The 18,688-nt window shown below is 43.2% G+C and overlaps 2 protein-coding genes across 4 annotated transcripts; one reads left to right on the top strand and one right to left on the bottom strand.

Annotated features, from left to right (window-relative positions):
• The first annotated feature begins 166 nt into the window (after positions 1-166).
• On the top strand, positions 167-12,066 carry tm9sf1 (transmembrane 9 superfamily member 1). 3 transcript variants are annotated; one of them, XM_056299379.1, is made up of 9 exons: positions 167-424; positions 2,209-2,420; positions 3,069-3,200; positions 5,167-5,289; positions 5,490-5,845; positions 6,972-7,126; positions 9,032-9,217; positions 9,765-10,038; positions 10,970-12,066. In XM_056299379.1, exons 2-9 carry the CDS (start codon positions 2,214-2,216, stop codon positions 11,361-11,363), a joined length of 1,827 nt encoding a protein of 608 aa, XP_056155354.1. In that variant the 5' UTR covers positions 167-424; positions 2,209-2,213; the 3' UTR covers positions 11,364-12,066. The 3 variants fall into 3 exon arrangements, with proteins under 3 accessions (XP_056155354.1, XP_056155356.1, XP_056155355.1); XM_056299380.1 differs by lacking the exon at positions 167-424 and adding an exon at positions 480-1,948; XM_056299381.1 differs by lacking the exon at positions 5,167-5,289.
• A 546-nt stretch (positions 12,067-12,612) lies between these two features.
• On the bottom strand, positions 12,613-18,688 carry nanog (nanog homeobox). Its single transcript, XM_056299207.1, has 4 exons — positions 18,265-18,688; positions 16,853-17,178; positions 16,603-16,746; positions 12,613-12,993 (listed from the first exon to the last, which is right to left on the bottom strand). Exons 1-4 carry the CDS (start codon positions 18,686-18,688, stop codon positions 12,613-12,615), a joined length of 1,275 nt encoding a protein of 424 aa, XP_056155182.1.

Raw genomic sequence — 18,688 nt, 5'->3', positions numbered from 1 at the left:
CCCCCCCTCCAGTTATGAATCGCGATATAGCCCCTCCTCCTAAAATAGGAAACGCATCGGAGGGGAAAATATCGGGAGTTTTGGTGACGTGTGTGTGTGCGTGCGCGCCCGCGCAAATGGGGGAAGGGGGGGGGTTACCTCCTCCGCCCACTCCGGAAAACTCAACCGTACCGTCATTATTTTTATTTTCTTAGGTGACGTGGAGTCGGTTGTCTCCTTCAACCTGTCGACAAAAGCACATTTTGTTCGCGGATCTGTGTGCGATGGATTAATGATACCTGAACGAGAGGGAGGGGGGGGTGAAATGGTCTTAAGATGTTCGTAAATATTTAGATTTGTTTTTGTACCCTCAATCGGCGGCGTACTGGCGGACGGAGGAGGAGAGTCTTGGGGCCTGGAATCCGGAGAGTCGGACGGCAGACAGGCAGGTTTTGTTAGACCCGCGGCCTCGCTTCATATACCCGCTTCGGCTGATGAGACTGCAAGTACACAGTAGTCAAGTCAAGTCCATCTTATTTGTATAGCCCAATATCACAACTACTAACTTAACACTAATCGTGTCCAACTGGAGTGGACGGTAGTTTGATGTATGGACCAATCTAGATGGTTTGTCAAAATGCAAGGTGCGTTTCTCTAAATGTGCAGGTTTAATGGAGAGCAACCTTTCCTTATGCATTAGTCATTAAGACCTCTTAACACATCTCACCCTTGCTGTCCACAGCGCAGGGGTAATCTCATCTGACCACGGTATCCCTGCGTAGTTTTGTGACTGACATTCGACTTTACTTCTAGCTTATTCTCTGGCGGGGGATTGATTACTCGATCACAAGAGCGCTTCCTCCACACACCTCTTATCTTAACCTCAAATGACAACTGCCTCAGAAGCAGAGCATCCGAACGCGCTGGAGTAGGGGCACTGAAACGAAACTGGCTTATCATTCAAAGTAGTATGGTCAGTACAATGGCAGTCTTTTCCTGAGCAGGCCCAAGCAAGGTAGAATTGAAGGAGCACTTGACTCTCAACTGTCATGGAACTATCATGTTGAAATGGCTTCTTAAAAAGAGAGGACACGGGGTGAAACAAATGCTACCCATATCCATCTAATGTCCTTGTTTGAGATGTGTTGGCGGAGTCATAAACTAGATTTGTCAACCACATTGCAACCAGTTTTGATATTTAAATTAATGAACAACTAAAAAGACTAAAGTTGCCTTTAAATCTTCAACTACAATAAGAAAAAAAAACAAGCGACGTTTTCATTATTGTGAATTAATTACCTGGCGGCCTGTCCAGGGTGTCTCCCTGCCTGCCACTCAGTTAGTGCTGGGATAGGCTCCAGCATCCCGTGACCCTGACAGCAGGATAAGTGGTTTGGATAATCGATGGATGGATGTTCCATGTCGTTTTTATTGTTATTAACTCATTAATAATAAGGACCCTGCTAAACATTAGAATATCCCTCTTTCTTCATCCTTCTGTTGAGATGATGATATATGATAAGCTTTTTAACCTTTCAGTCAGGATTAGAGACAAAATCTTTGTACCTACTATAAAAACAGTGATAATGTAATAAACCATATGATTGGTCACAGTTAAAAACAAAATTGCTCATCAACAATTTTTTTATTTTTTTTCTACTTTATTAATCCCCGTGGGGAAATTCTTTCTCTGCATTTACCCCTTCCTAGCTATGTAGCTAGGAGCAGTGGCAGCTGCCGTGCAGCACCTGGGGACCAACTCCAGTTCGTCTTGCCATGCCTCATTCAGGGGCACAGACAGGAGTATTAACCCTAACATGCAATTCTTTTTGATGGTGGGGGAAACTGGAGCACTCGGAGAAAACCCAAGGCAGACACGGGGGGAACATGTAAACTCAACACAGAGGATGACCTGGGAGGACCCTCAAGGTTGGACAACCCCGGGGTTCGAATCCAGGACCTTCTTGCTGTGAGGCAACAGCACTAACCACCGGGCCACCATGCTGCAACATTGGTTTAACATCCTGCTGGCATATAATAACCACAGAGTCACAAAATTTAAACAGGCTCAGTTATCTTACGGGCAATTTCTCTTCATCTCCACTGTAGTTTCACAAACTCATGACAGAAAATTGAGAATTTCAAGAGCCAGGGAATTTGGGAAAAGACAGAGTCTAGTTTCTTCCAGTTTGACATGCGAGCTGAAAAAAATGTCTGTTTTTACACCAGGGGTTATGCAGTTCGGAATAGGACACCTGCCACGGGGCCAACAGAGGACGATGGGCTTGTGCTGTGTCTTGGTCCTGTGCCTGTTGCCAGTCTGGGCAGTTAGCTACAAGCAAGGGGACAACGTGACTCTGTATGTCAACAAAGTGGGTCCCTATCATAACCCCCAGGAGACGTATCACTTCTACACACTGCCTGTTTGCAGGCCTGAGAAGGTCAGTTGTCATTGTGATCCATTATGATATATCGGGCCAACATGACTAGGAGGAGCCGGTGATAGTTTAGTCATTGCCACTCTGTACCATACACTGATATAAGCATTTACACTGAATAAATAAGAACAGCCAGTACATTTCCATCCCAAATGGTTCTTTCTGAAAGGTGGTCTGTTTAAGATTATATACAACTTTAGATTGAATATTGATTATTGAATTGCTTTAGTAATTTCATTCATTCATTCTGAATACACATTAGCAGTTGTGTTTGCAGTTTGTAGTTGAAAAATTGAACAAGATAGGGGTGTTTCTGGTCACTTGTTTATGACTCATAGCTATGATGAAAAGTAATCATGACAAGAGCTGAAAGTTGGATAGTGCAGGTATGGATTGTGTTAATGACTACAGACCTGATGAGTATTTGCCAGATGTTCAATGGCAGTTTTGCAATGTGTGGCAATAAAAGAGGACTGGTGATGAAATATGAACGTTCACTCCAATAGTCGTAAACTTACTGAGAGTGTTGTGGGATTTTATAAATCTCTAGCATGCTGATCTAAATACAAGACATGCAAATAGAATCACCAGTTGAGATCCTGCTCTGTGCTTTTAACTTCCACTGTCTGTCTTCTTATTATAACAATTTAGGTGCACCACAAGTCACTGAGTCTGGGGGAAGTGCTGGACGGTGACAGAATGGCAGAGTCATTGTATCATATTCGCTTCAGAGAGAATGCTGAGAAAAAAACACTCTGCCATCTCACTCTCACAGAGAAACAGGTATTTTTTTTCATTTTTTTTTCAACACTTTCACAAACGGACAACTGGCAATAAACAAAAGCAGTTTCCACTAAAGCTCAATCTTATCAGAGAAAATTACATTGATAAATTACAGTGGTTGTTTTTGATATTAATTTTAACTGTAACTTTGAATTAATATGGGTATAAGGTTTGGCATTTGCAATGCATAGGATGCTGGAAGCTGGAATATTCAAGGTTGGTTCCATTTCCACTGCATTTTCATTCAAATCGTACAAAGTAAGGCCCAGCATTTGAGATAATGTATCATCACAGTAAAGGAAAGGTCTGATGTATTAGGTTCTCTTTACTGCATCCATAAGAAAGGTATGGTCATACTTTTTGGGACCAGAAATACCATCATGCAAAGCCCAGTTTCTAGAGCAGTTTATCGCAAGTTCAGAAGAAATGCAGAGTTACTGACTTGGATAATCGTGCTTTTGTATGACTGTTTAAATGAAATGGAGCTGCCAGGGAAGAGGAAAAGAGGAAGGCCAAAGAGGAGGTTTAGGGATGTGGTGAGGGAAGACATGCAGGTGGCTGGTGTGACAGAGGAAGATGCAGGAGACAGGAAGAAATTGAAACGGATGATCCACTGTGGCGACCCCTAATGGGAGCAGCTGAAAGTAGTAATAGTAGTAGTTGTATGACTATTTAAATTCTTTGTAGTGTACTTTACATTTTTCGTGCCCCTACACTGTGTTGAAAATGGAATAAATAATGTGCAGGTGATTAAATGAGGATTCTTCTCGTTCAAATTAAACAGATTCAGACCTCATGTTACTTTATATTATTATTTTTCATTTTAAGCTTAAAGACAATGGATAGTTTGTAATTCCATGAAATTGTAGAAACTATAATATTTTGATTGAAAATCATTCTTGTGGTCAGTGTCCAATATATGAAGCCCACAGTGACGAGGTGACATGTGGTGTATGACTTTAATATGCAGGCTGCATGCTCCTCACTCAGCACAAGTGCAGCACTTCTGAGTTTGTTTTGATGCAATAATTCAGGTAAGGAAATCACAGAAAGTTGAATCAGTTCATCTGGACACAACGTTTATTGGGAGAAAAGTTTCATCGCTCATCTAAGTGACTTTTTCCAGTCTCAACTGACTGCAGATTTCTCCACCCTTATAAACAACACACTTAAATAACAACCGAACCAACGATTGGTTTCATATGCAAATTGCCGTGACCGTTAACTAGAGTTACAATGGCCATGTGTACTATTCGCAGAGGACTGGGGAATAGCTGCAATCACAACATTGTAAGATGGCAACAGATGTACTCTTAGCCCCCCCTGGTTCAGGGATGGTTGTTCCTTCTCTACATAGTTGTGTGCAGATGAACTGATTAGCGTTCTGTGATTTCTGAGTTTGTCATGGTATCTGTTGTTATCGGTCAAGTACTATATAACAGTATGGTTGCAAAGTGACTTGGTTTGCCTGGCACTTCACAATGGGTAAAAGTTTATCAAACACCAAACATCCACGAGTAGAAGCTCAGTTAATTGGTCAAAACATGAGGAAGTCTGTTGTTGATTTGTTCTTTAACTGAATAGTACATGGATTGACATGTATTTGAGATCTTTAAGCAATATTGGACTGAAATGTGCCACATGTGTATAGTGTTTACCTTGTCTGTGTGCAGGATTGGTATGTTGCCTGGGATTGTAGCTGTGCTCATGCTCTATGTCTGTATTATAGCCAGTTGTGTGAAATGTTTAACCTCAGAGATGTGCTTGTTGTAGGGAGACAGGCAATATGTTAACCTGACATCTATACCTTGTACCGTATTTGTGTCTTGCCTTGGGTGTGTATGGTTTTCTTTAAATCTTGGAGTAGTGTTCCAGCAGCACCCTTGCTAAACAACCGAGCTCACCTGAGTGGCAAGAATAAAAATCTCTGGTGCGACTAAAATGTGAACCTGTATGTGTGTCTCAGGTGGACGAGCTACGTGAGGCAATTGAGGAGCTTTATTACTTTGAGTTTGTCCTAGATGACATTCCCATCTGGGGCTTTGTGGGATACATGGAGGAAAGTGGCTTCTTGCCTCACAGTCACAAGGTAGATGTGTAATTGTTCATTAGTGTGTGTGCGCGTGTATGTGACTGTTTTTGGAGAGTGAGTGATTGGGACTATTTTTTGTTTTGGACCGTGTCACGTTTTTCAAAGTCTCTTTCACTGAGAGCATACTCATTGCCAAGGCGCTGTTAGTACTCATCTCATTTTTCACCTTTTGTTCTATCTTCTCTCCCCCCTTGCAGGTGGGCTTGTGGACTCACCTAGACTTCAACATTGAGTACAATGGTGACTCGGTAATCTTTGCCAATGTCTCCGTGAAGGATGTGAAACCGGTTTCCCTGGAGGAGGGGGGCGGGGGGGTCGGGGGCGTGGCAGTGGGAGGCGGCGGCCTGAAGGTCACCCACACATACAGCGTGCGCTGGTTTGAGTCCCCGCTGCCTCATTCACGGCGAGCCGAGCGTCTCAGGGACTACTCCTTCTTCCCCAAAACGCTGGAGATCCACTGGCTGTCCATCATCAACTCCCTGGTGCTGGTGGTCCTTTTGCTGGGCTTTGTCATCATCATCCTCATGAGGGTCCTCAAGAACGACTTCGCCAGGTCAGTCAGTGTGGCAGTCAGTGCAGTTATATGGTGTTGTTTCCGCTTCGGTGTGGGAAGATGGCGCCGAGAATTCGCGTTTGCTGCGGCCTCACCCAGTGCCGGTGTGGGAGGATGGCAGCGCGAATTCACATTTGCAGCGGCCTCACCTAGTACCATTGATGCAGTGTATTTGTCCACATCTGCGTCTAAATTTTTGCCTTCGTTTGTTGGCTGGGAGAGCTAGCACTGGATCGGCTGTGAGAGCTTGGCCTGCGGCGCTGTGGGCCCAGGGACTACAACCTTGCCCGGAGCTGCACCCGAGTAGGTAACACCGAGGGCGGTCTGACAGGACGCGGAAGCGAGGCAGGCTAAGCTAACTGATAGCCCATGCAGACCGGCAGTTCCGATATCATCAAGGGCGGTCTGGCGGCGGCCTCACCTATCGTTGACTGTGTTTTAGTGTGGAGTGCAGGGAGGTGTGTTGAAGGTGTCTGGCTGGGAAAGCTGGTGTTGGAACGGCTGGGGAAGCTTGGTCTGCTGTGTCCAGTGGGCCCAGGGACCACGGCCCTGCTGGAGCTGTGCCCAAGGAGGAAACACAGAGGGCGGTCTGACAGGACGCGGAAGCGAGGCAGACTAAGCTAACTGCTAGCCCATGCAGACCAGCAGTTCTGATAGTCATCCTGCGTTGGTTCTCTTGGGACAGTGATTTTTTTTTGTAGTTTGATATATGTTCTTGTAATTTTTAGACATGTGTTTTTGTCTTTGTGTTGCACTGCAGAGACCCTCATTAAGCAGTGACCCAACTGTGGTAAGGGCTGTAACAGAAATTCTAAACTCACAGTCCTGCTGGTTTTCTTTTCTGCCAGGCATTCCACCTCTCCGTTTAGGGAGTTTTTATGAGACCCGGATTTATAGGTGAATGTGTTTTAACTACCTGACAGAATAGAAAACAGTAGTGTTGTGGGCCCTGAGCACTGTCGGTAAGAACCACTGTACAGTGACACCTAGTTAATTCAAACCAGCCCCCCCCTCATACACACACACACACACACACACACATGATTTTTATTTCTAAAAGGAGATTCCTTCCTTTATACCTTCCTTTTTATCGCATCCCTGATGAAGGAATTTTGCTCCTTTCAAGGTACAATGTGGAGGAGGAGGGAAGCTGTGATGAACTGGACCATGGAGACAATGGCTGGAAGATTATTCACACCGACGTCTTCAGATTTCCCCCCTACAAAAGCCTGCTGTGTGCCGTACTGGGAGTGGGGGCTCAGTTCCTGACACTAGCCACAGGTAAACACACACACACACACGCACGCACACAGACTTAATTTTAGAAAATTCCACACCATTGAGTATCGGGAGCTAGCTTTGTTCTGTTGAAAAACAGCAAAGCAGTTGTCAGAGCAGTGCTGACCTGTACTGTTACCCTCTCTAGTGGAGTGGGAGAGTGACATAAGAACTGGAAATCTGATAATCGCACATTTACTGAATTTCTTCAAGGGGATTAATAAAGGAAACATAAACTTAAACTTCCCCAGAGCATTGCTGTATGAAAACACATTGCTTCTTAGTGAGATGTTGTGGGGGGAGTTAAGCAACTGTATTTAGGCATAACAGGCAGGCAGAGATGAGCAGTGGTGAATTGACATTGTCTGCTACCACCTGCAGCTGCAGCACAATAGTAATTTAAACACAAAATCTCAAAGAATTTAATTCCGCCTTTGAGTCAAGCTAGCACTCATTAAGTTGACTCCCCTCCTTACAGTAAAGGGACTATGTGAATCCATGTAAACTGTTACTGTTATTAATTTCACCTACTAACCCTCATCAATTCAAAAGGGAGATGTATGTAAGTGGGTGGTTGCTTAAATAAGGATTTTGTAAAATACAGACGTGTTTCAGTTTTGGGAGTCAGGTTATGGAATGGTCTTAATGATTAGTTGAAATTGTGTAGCTCATTGTTGAGTTTCAGAAAATCTTTAAAATGTAAATAATTAAGGAGTACAATTTAGTATAAATTCTTTTTTTTCCTTTTGTAATTCTGATATTCTATGTTAATTTAAGGACTGTATAGGATAGGCAATAATAAGCCTTGGGCTTCCGCCTATTCCTTTTTCAGTCATTTATTGATTGAGTTTTGTTGTATGAAAGGACTGATGTAAATATGTACGATGCTGTTTTTTTTCTGTCTGTCATATATGCACACAAATGTATGACCGAAATAAATCGTTCATTCATTCATTCATTCATTCATTCATTCGTTTTAAGGCTTGAGTAAAGTGACTCAAAAAGGGTCTAACCTTTTCTATTCCAAATAGAATCAAGGTGGTCATATTTTCTATACCTAAATCTACAACTGCTTTCTTATATATGTGAATGGTCTGGGCTACCTGGAAAAAAACATTTTTTTGGGAACACTTTCTATGAAGCTTGCGTCTATAGCCCTATAAGCATCTATAACGCCCTAAAAGGGTAGCTATAAGTCATTGTAAGATTCATTATAACCATGTATACGCCCTCACAACACCTCATAACCACCTTTATAATACATTATGTCAATTTAAAACGGATTTATGCATTATAAATATGTCATCATTAGTCTGTTTATCTGTCAAATGTCATAATGCATCATAGCCAACTTGTTTTGCTGGAGTTTTGTAGAGATGCATAATGAGATTTCAGTACTATGTCACAGTCTTCAGCCATAGCCGTTAGTCATTGTAATACACATTATAGGAAAGTATGGGCGTTATAGATGCAATAGATGCATATAGGGCATTATGGATGCTTATACGGCGTTATAGATACAAGCTTCATAGAAAGTGTTACCACATTTTTTCAACTGCCAGCTAATCTTCACAAACTAGATACCGATTCAACACAGCTAAGATGAAATTGTAGCTTAGTGTACAAAGAACCATCCTGCTGTTATAGTAAAACCACACCATGAGCCTTACGCCAGGCAACACTAACTTATTGCATTTCATCAGCATACTTTTTTTGCTTTAAGGAGACATTGACAAAAGTTTGTGGAGTTTCTGGTGGCACAACTTTACTAAAGGATTCTGACATTAACCAATAAAGGGGAGCAAAAGCGTCTGCTGTAATGTAATGTAATTATTGTAAGTCGCTTTGGATAAAAGCGTCGGCTAAATGTAATGTAATGTAATATCCTGTCTGGTGGTTGCTGTGTAGGGATTATCATTATGGCATTGCTGGGAATGTTCAATGTGCATCGCCACGGGGCCATCAACTCAGCGGCCATTGTCCTATATGCTCTGACCAGCTGTGTGTCAGGTTACGTCTCCTGCAGCTTCTACACACAAATCCACGGCAAGCGATGGGTGTGGAACATAATCCTCACCTCAACTCTTTTTTCTGGTGAGTTAGACTAAAGAGATTTTCAATGTTGCAAGGAGGTTCGGGGCACGTTTCATTTCACTCATAGCGTCAGTTCCCTCTTTGACTTTATGACAATGTGCCGAACAAAGCACGTGCCACTCTTATGCAAACGAACTATCTAAAAGTCATTACAGTCGGTCTTTGATTTGTTTCAGTACAGCCAGACTGACATTTGTGAATTGAAAAAAGACCAGAGAGTGGTTCAGTTTTACTTTCCATTCAGTACATCACGCAGTCTTGAGTGAAACTGGTTCAAATAAACACCAAATCGGCATCTAATTACCTGGTACTCGGCCACTTTGTGATACATTATTGCTAACGGTAATGTAGTATAAACCCAATGTAGACACTAAATGTCCACTGTGTTTCCTCCGTGTAGTAAAGCATATGGATACATTTAACTTGAGTTTTGAGTATTTGGTTCTTTCCGTTTCCTGTCACTATGATTGTTAACCCTCTAACCTGCCCTTCCCAAGAAAAAAATGCCTAGTTCTACCATTGTTAATTTCTTCATTTGTTCCCAAAGCTCCTCTATTCCTGACATGGAGTGTTGTGAACTCTGTCCACTGGTGGAGCGGTTCAACCCAGGCGCTACCGGCCACCACGGTGCTCTTGCTGCTGGGTGCCTGGGTTTTGGTCGGCTTTCCCCTCACCGTTATCGGTGGCATTGTTGGGAAGAACCGGGCTGGCAACTTCCAGGCGCCGTGCCGTACCCGTAATATCCCCCGGCAGATCCCCACGCAACCCTGGTACAAACACACAGCCGTGCACATGGCCATTGGTGGCTTCCTGCCCTTCAGGTATGTTTTGCTCTTTTCAGCCAAATAACACACAACCTAAGAAAATAAATGTATTATTTTGATACAGACTCGTACTAGCACGTGAGGTATCTCTGTTTGTAGTAGTCGAGGTAGTATCTGTGAGCTGCAGATACTCCCCCAAAGCTAACAGCCAGAGGAGTTGGTCCTTATTTGCCGCTTCACACCAGACTAGGTCAAGTGATAAAGGGAGTTCAGGGGCTGCATTTGAAGACCCTTGCTCTGAATTGCCCTGAAACCATCTTAAGCAATAATGTTACCCATAATTTAAAACTTTATTTTATATAAATAGAAATAACTCAATTTCTTCTCAAATCGTAACATTCAATTACAAAGGTTTCCAGACATCTATAAATAAATTGACATTTAATGAGTGTTTGTTTACCTTACCGTCAGCAGTCATTGTGTAGGGAAATATTTTCAAATGACATGTCTGATTTGGGAACTAAAGTTGTTTCCATTGTGAATTTGTTGCACTTTTGAGTGGTCTGTTATTTTTCAGTTTCCACACGAACCTGATAAGTCCCTGAGTCAATTGGATAAACATATTGCTATATATAGCCTCCCAGACCTGAAATGATAGAAGATAGAAGATACTTCTGAGTCATGGTGACTCATGCCTCAGCAGCACTTCCATCACTGCCTTGGGTCGTAGTGTATCTGGAGTGTATTTCATCCTCCTTGTGAAACTGCTGTGAGGAGTTGACCTTGTTTTTTTATTTTTAATCTGAAGGAGTTATCCAGTCCACTGATTGAAAGACAAATACATCCTCTTGAATTCAATTTCACGGTCATTTCATTGCCGTAATAATGTTTCTTTTTCTCCATCGCTATTTTTCACTTCTCCGTCCTTTTTTTCTGCCTCTCACTTTCTTTATTCTTCACACTCCCCCTCCCTCACATCTTTATACAGTGCCATCTCAGTGGAACTGTACTACATCTTCGCCACGGTCTGGGGCCGCGAGCACTACACCCTGTACGGCATCCTGCTCTGCGTCTTTGCAATTCTGCTGTCGGTGGGTGCCTGCATCTCCGTGGCGCTCACCTACTTCCTGCTGTCAGGTGAGGACTACCGCTGGTGGTGGCGGAGCGTGCTGAGCACTGGCTCCACCGGCCTCTTCATCTTCGTCTACTCCGTCTTCTACTACAGGAACCGCTCGTCCATGAGCGGCCTGGTGCAGAGTGCTGAGTTCTTTGGGTATTCCCTGCTCACAGCGTTGGTGTTCTCTCTGATGCTGGGCACGGTGTCGTTCTGGGCCTCTCTGGCCTTTATCCGCTACATCTACTGCAGCCTCAAGATGGACTAGAGAAGAGATGAAATGCAAGAGGACGTATGTACGAGGACACACATGGTGTCTCTTGTCATGTCTTTCTTCAGACTGCACATGGACAATCTCATTCTCTTGCGTTCCTAACATGCGAACTTATACACACACACACCAACCTCCTGAGTTAAATGGGAGGAGAAAAAACAGGGGCCTTCAATCGTTTTGTGAAAAGTGAAGTGGCTGTTAAGAACTATCATAGATGGATGGATGAATGGACAGATGTTTGTGGTGGTGGGGGTCACATAATTATGGGTATAAGGGAATATAACGATGTGATATTTGCATCCCATCAAAAGTGAATAAAGAGGTGCGCGACCAGATATGCATTAGTACTTTGTGTCACTCAATTCGCCATTGAATACACTGGCTTCCATCACAGGGTCTATCTAACAAGGCTAGAGCGATAGAGAGGACATTACAAATGACTTAGTTTAACAGTGGCAGAGGTTTATTAGTTTTGTTTTGGGGTTCGCACTACCCACATACAAATATTGGGACAACTTATGACAATGATTTTGTTTTGCAAGGCTCATTGTTGTCTCGCAGTGGATGTGGCCAATGATTAACTTTAGCACATTAGTGATGAGAGCAATATCAACATTGAATGATTTAATTTCTGATGTAAATATGTTTTTAATAAAAAACATTTTATTACAACATGAGATTGAGTATTTGTTAAAAACAGTTTTGGCTTAAGAGGCTTATTTTCAAACTCATCAAAATAAGCTGAGACTTGATTTTAATCAGCTACTTCTGAATTGTGATCATGGCTAGATGCAATAATATAACTAAGCCAATTTTAAGCACTAGAAGCTTAAAAACTAGAACCCCCCCCCCCCAAAAAAAAAGTTTTACTGTAAAAACAGTTCAAGGCAGATCTCAAACACTTGAGTTAGTCGGGACATTTAACACGTTAAGATGTGTATCACAACATTGCACTCTTGACAGCGCAGAAAAAAGGGAACATGGTAGACACCCAGCTTGGAATTAAGTAGGTGTTACAGTATCACCAAGCACAACATCAACGTATAAATTCTGATATTAAAAAAAAAAACCCTCCAGATCAAAAAGGTAAAAATGTTATGGACAAGGCCTATGTACACCCAGCGTTAAACAATGACCGCAGTGATTTATTAAACTAGCTCACTTTTTGAAACTTGCAAGGAGAAATATATATATATATACATATATATATATATAAAAGCCACCCCCATTGGCCGAAGAACAACTACTGAGAGGCATTCTGATTCTGCGCAATGGCCATTTGCAGGGAGCTGCGGACATGTCCCGGGTCCTCATCTTTGCTTGCCAAGTTGGTTTCATTCATACTGGTACTCTCCACAATGGTAACGGTGGTTGCACTATAGGCTGCAGGGTTGTATTCGTAGTGGTTGATGGCTGAGGTCATGGGCCAGTTGGTTGCCTGAGGCCTAACGGCCGAAGTGGACGGTACAGGGGTGGAGGGCCAGGACTGGTAGCTAGCAGATCCAGGTGCACCCATAGCAGCCAGATAGTAGGTCAGGTTCTGGGAGGAGGTCTTGAAGGCTGCCACATCTCTCATTTGCTGGTTGTATGGCTCCTGGTACTGTGAGCGGGCCTCTCCCTGATACTAATAAAAAAACAGATATTGTTAAACTTATGCTGCGTTCCAGATAACTTGGAAATCAAGATTTTTCCGACCTTCACTAGATAGAAAAAGTACAATGGAATGCCACTCAAAGTCGGAGCTCCTACTCGTAAACGGGGCAAATCCACCTACCCCGACTTCATGAAGAAGCAGTTGTCTAATGTCACACAACAATGGCAGCACCCATGGAGGTATACAGTGTTAATGGTAAACCATCAACTAAGGCAACGTAAAGTATATTTGCCTGTATTTAATTAAAAGTAAAACCTGTTCTGCATGTAAAGTGATGTCAAAATAATAATGTTAAGTAGCTGGTTATGGTAAACAATCTCAAAGTTATCTCTGCACAAAAGTTATCCTGTTTTGTTTATATCCACAAGGAGGCTGCCCTGCTGACAATTCAATTGTTGATACACTTGCCAATAAAAATACCAGTTTATCATAGTCAGCCATGTTTTTTTATTTACATTTGGTATCGTGCACCTGGAACGCTTGGAGGTCGGAAATTGGAAATTCCAACTGGGAAATTCCGACCTCGGACTTTGAATGGAACACAGCATTATACTGTACACTAACTTGCTGCTTGTCAAATACAAAACATCTAAATTTGTGGCTGTGTATCATCTGGCCTTTAGGACTGTCACAGATTTTGCTTAAGTGGGGTTGTATGGATGGATGTATGGAGAAGGGTCTGTCTGCACACTGCAAGACATGGGCAGAACATGTAGGGGCCTAACTTGCAGCAGGACTCCCATCACTTGCCCTAACCTGAACCTCAGCACACACCCACTAGGGTTCTTGTACTGGGGGGCTTGAACTGGCAAGTAGGCGTTTCTTGTACCGATGTGGGTGTGTGTTGTACGTTATGTCCCCGTCTTGCAGTCTGCAGACAAGATACTGTTGGCTGTATGAGGTACTTATGGCAATCTTATCCATATGGCGATCGGTGTGCCCAGTTTGGAGAAGCAGGCAGGATAATAGGCAGGGTTATCATGCAACATTGTACCGCTGGGGAAGGGGCCAGAAACAAAATGTATTTTTAGCTACCCAAAAAAGGCCCACTAAAAAAAACGTTTAAGTGTACACTATATTTAGAATTTTTTTACTGCTTTACCTTGCCATCAGACAACCCTTTTTTGGCACTACATTTTCTCAACCATGCAACTTCTGTATTCCTACGCATGTGCCGCGGTGTATTACACTGCCCGCAAATCAGAGGTTTGGGTCAGAAAGTGCTGTTGCATCTGAAACTAAACTTTTCTGAAGATTTCAAAGATGGTGCGTGCTTGTGCTTGTCCGGGCTGTTAAAACTGGTCACCATATAGATTTTATCTTCTTCCATTGAGGTACTATATAGTTACATTGAATATAGACATCAACACACCACCCGCAACAATGAGACAACTCCACGTTTGCAGTGATAATTTTCTGAAGAGGATTATGTAAAACCACCGCCAAATAAGCCAGATCGGTAAAGTTGGAAATGTGCATGTGTGTGTGTGTATACATATATATATATAAAAAATCCAGTGAGTCAAGTAAATGCTTTAAGAGGCAGTACAAGCCTGTTTCATGCCATAAGCAATCATCAGCTGTCAATCTTCTCCTCTCTCCAAGATTGTCCCTTAGGGATGAACGGACATGAAATAATCCTGTGGGGGGGGGGGGGGGGTTGTAAGGGGGAATCATTTTCTATCGGTGTTCATGCCAAAAATCCATGCCATTCTCCGAGGTGTGGATTTTCGGCCTTTGGATGGGCTCAACAATTTAATTCAGTCTTAGCACACACCAATGCGCTCGCACTCACACTGGACTAACCCACTGGACTTTGGAGGCTTTTGAGAACACATCTATTACTTTAACTTACAACTTGCTTCACACGTTGACCACAGACCTCGTCTGTCTCTTTATTCACTTGAGTTGACCTTGAGTTGACCTCACGGAATTATTTACCCAACTTTCTACACCCCACACTCACCAACACACACAGGCCTATTTGATTGCAGCATCATAAACATAATGGCTCTGACTCTCAATCGATTCCAGCAGAAACAATTCCCACACTTGTTGAATGTGTCCAGTTTTTATGACGGATGTCTTACTCCTTCTGCTTTATTGACTGCTGATGATTGCTTATGGCATGAAACAGGCTTGTACTGCCTCTTAAAGCATTTACTTGACTCACTGGATTATTTTGCTCCTTATTTGTTGAGCACTTTCCCTACTGTTGTTTCTTTTAACAAAATTATATATATATATATATATATATATATATATATATATATATATATATATATATATATATATTCACAGGTTCAAACTCCCCGGATCAACAGTGTCCCCAAAAACCACTTCACACATCAGTGGTCCTTTTGTTACACTACAACACTTAGTTTAGTGGTTAAACTGAACTTGATGGTTTTACACTGTATATAGTAAGAGCGAAGTTATTGAATATTTTCCTTGGTAAAAATTCCCCAAAATCATGCAAAAGTACATTTTTTCAAACCAAGTGTTGTAGTTGTATTAAATATATTTTAAAGTGATCTAAGTATTGAATATATTTCCAACTTTACTGAAGTACTGAAGTGGTAAGTCGTTTCATTTATTTGTAGGTGGCGCTATTGGGTACAGCAGTGTTCTTCAGCAAGTCTCTATCTGGCTTATTTGGTGGCGATCATACATAATACTTTTCAGAAAAATTATCACTGCAAACATGGCGTTGTCTCAGTGTTGCGGTCGGAGTGTTGATGTCTATATTCAGTGCAACTACATCCCACAACAGAAGACGGGTGAAATCTATATGGTGACCAAGACGCCAAGCTTTTTGAACAGCTTGCAAAAAAACCAAAAACAAAAAAACACATTATGCACCCTCTCTGAATAGAAAATTGAAGTTTGATTTCATTTTAATCTCACAACTGCACTTTCTGACCCTACAGCTGATCTGCAGGTGGTGTAATACAGCTGAGCCTATGCGTGGGAAAATTGAAGTTGTACGGTTGTGAAAATGTAGTGCCAAAACGCGCTGTCTGGCGGCAAGGTAAAGCAGTGTTCTAATTAAGCAATCACTTAAACTGATTTCCTGGCCCCTTCCGCAGCAGTACATTGCTGCATGCTAATCCTGCCTATATTCTTGCCTGCTTCTCCAAACTGCAGGTGTGCCGACACCCTCTACTCTAGGTAATACATTGACTGTAAGTACCTCATACAATCCCACTTCAAAAAATCTGAACTATCCCTTTAAATGATGGTCAAGCCTCCATTTTAGATGTCTTAATCGAAGTCCACACCTCCCAGTTTGTTATTCATGAATAGGACACATGGACAGAACAATTTTTCCTTTGACTATTATCCAAATATCGGTGCATTCATCATCAGCGAAATATGCTATCCTTGTTGTATTTATTGATCACAAAAGCAGGAAATGACACAGGAGCACAACCAATTCAGAAAACTCTTCGAAACATCATCCTAAAATATCTAAATATTATTGTTTGGGTGAAAGAAAGAAAACGGTGTAATGCCTCTCAAAAAGGACTACTAGATGTCTACATGCTGGTTTATATATACAATTCAAAGTTTACTCACTAGTTGGATGTGGGCGGGTATGTTGGTGAAGAGGGCAGCATTACAAGGCGGGCTGTTCTTATTGATGCTGTAGCAATCAACCCTGTGGCTATCCTTCTGATACCGCCTAAGCTTCATTCTGCGATTTTGAAACCACGTCTTCACCTGAACATGAGACAATGGACAATGGTTGGTTAGGATAGGCTTAGTGTCTATCTAACGATGGGAATATTTGCTCAAGTTTATGCTGGGAATTCAAGTGACACCTCACCTGTTTGTAGGTCAGCCCCGTCATCGCAGCCAGGTGTTTCATCTCAGATGGGGTTAGGTACCTCTGCACACTGAAACGCTGTACCAGGGCATTCATCTGAATCTCTGAGAAGGCAATTCGGGCCTTTGCTTTGGGGGTATTCACAGCATTCACAGCTGTGCTAGGTGTCTTTGGGGTAGCCGATGGCCCCGGTACAGGGGTGGTGGTCTCACGCTTAATTCCAGTAGTGAAGTTTTGAGGCCCCTCAATGACAGTGCTGGAGACATTTTTGTCAGGGTCCACTTGAGGGAGACTCCCCTCTCGGCTGCTTGCGGAACTCCATGAATCTGAGCAAGACAAAAGGAAGAGACTTGTGTCAAAGATTTGATAATAGGGGGCACCCCGGTGGCTCACCTGGGAGAGTGCGTACCACACAAGGCTGAGTCCTTACCGCAGCGGCCTGGGTTTGAATCCGGCCCAGGCCCTTTGCTGCATGTCATCCCCTCTCTCTCCTTTGCCTTTCCTGTCTCTCTCTCGACTATCACTGTCAAATAAAGGCGGAAAATGCACACACACAAAAAAATCTTGCGGAAAAAAAAAAATTTGCTAATAAAGGCAATTTCTTCCTACTAAATGCTCAGAAAGCATGAGTATTCGAAAAAGGACGATATTGGTGTTTTTGTGGGTTTTTTTTTAATTCAATTTACTACAAAGCGAATGTACTTAAAGCCTCACCCCAGTATCATAATGTTATAACCCCCACACACACACACACACACACACACACACCTTCCAAACAGGCAGATTGATTTCCACTCATTTCACAGTATTGGTCTGAAACATTATTTTACAGACTCCATCACAGTGAACATTTAGCTAACTACGTTACGGGATATGCAGTCTAACAATAAATATAGGCGACTAAATGTTCACTGAGATGGATCACCAATCTCAAACAAGTTTCGCGTCTCCGCATCGGAAAGAAAAAACATTGGCTGTCAGAGAGTGTAGGACAATTCAATCAACTCAAAACTCACTGCTACGCTTTGGAAAGTGGTCGGAAGGAAATACAAATTATAGACAAGTATAAAAGTAGTTTTAAATGGGCTGGCTTAACATGCTAAAACACGCCGGTATGGCCACTCGGGTGCTATTGTCAGAGCATGCCACTAGATGTCGCCACGGAACATAGTGTATCGGTTCGGCGGCGGGACGTTTGAAATCATTTCATCTGCTTTGGGGAAAAGATGGCCCTGCGGCGGACCTCATGGGAGGAACGTCACAAAGAAATCAAAGAGTTTTTGCTGGCGAACCGGCAAACATGAGCACAGGTAGCAGCCTTAATTACATCTCTTCCTCGGTCTTCCCATCAGACAATGTGCGACGACGGATAGGACGGATTAGCCGTGCTACCCGTGGGCTAGCTTACATACCCGGGGAAGTGTGCGCCACTGAGACATGGACCGGAACGTCGCCCCTGGCATGCTTCATGTCGTTCCCCTGCGTGTCGTATGGAGCCCGGTACTGTCGGGGCAGATAGATGCCGCAGGGCTGCCCTCCCTCCAGGTGTAACATCCCCGGGCCCGGGTAATGGCCGCTGCTATCCGCACCAGGTGGCGGCGGCGGCGGCGGTAGCGCCGGCAGCGACGTCTTCTCCTCTCTACCCCGGGCGGCGGTGTTGTAGTTGGCCGGTGTGACTCCCGGGTTGTAGCCTCCCATGTCGGCGGCTCCAGGGTCCGACCAGCCGGACTGATTGGCATGGTTTTGTTGGGGCCCGAGTTGGTACATGACCCCGTAGGTAAAAGCGTGGTAGGGTTGGTTGCAGTTGTAGTTCAACGGCGTCTTCCAATCGGCCAT

Source organism: Lampris incognitus, chromosome 19, assembly GCF_029633865.1.
Source record: "Lampris incognitus isolate fLamInc1 chromosome 19, fLamInc1.hap2, whole genome shotgun sequence".
NCBI lineage: Eukaryota > Metazoa > Chordata > Actinopteri > Lampriformes > Lampridae > Lampris > Lampris incognitus.
Note: the sequence above shows the minus strand (reverse complement) of the source record. Positions and strands in the feature narration are given on the sequence as shown.

What these genes read in the sequence shown, in the direction of transcription:
- nanog (XM_056299207.1), bottom strand. Translation starts at nt 18,688, where the DNA reads ATGGCCGATTGGAAGACGCCGTTGAACTACAACTGCAACCAACCCTAC. An exon ending in CGGGGCTGACCTACAAACAG is followed by an intron (nt 16,747 to 16,852) that starts GTGAGGTGTCAC and finishes TCTCATGTTCAG; the next exon opens with GTGAAGACGTGGTTTCAAAA. An exon ending in TACCCGCCCACATCCAACTA is followed by an intron (nt 12,994 to 16,602) that starts GTGAGTAAACTT and finishes TTTTTTTATTAG; the next exon opens with TATCAGGGAGAGGCCCGCTC.
- tm9sf1 (XM_056299379.1), top strand. Translation starts at nt 2,214, where the DNA reads ATGCAGTTCGGAATAGGACACCTGCCACGGGGCCAACAGAGGACGATG. An exon ending in CTCAAGAACGACTTCGCCAG is followed by an intron (nt 5,846 to 6,971) that starts GTCAGTCAGTGT and finishes GCTCCTTTCAAG; the next exon opens with GTACAATGTGGAGGAGGAGG. An exon ending in CACCTCAACTCTTTTTTCTG is followed by an intron (nt 9,218 to 9,764) that starts GTGAGTTAGACT and finishes TTGTTCCCAAAG; the next exon opens with CTCCTCTATTCCTGACATGG.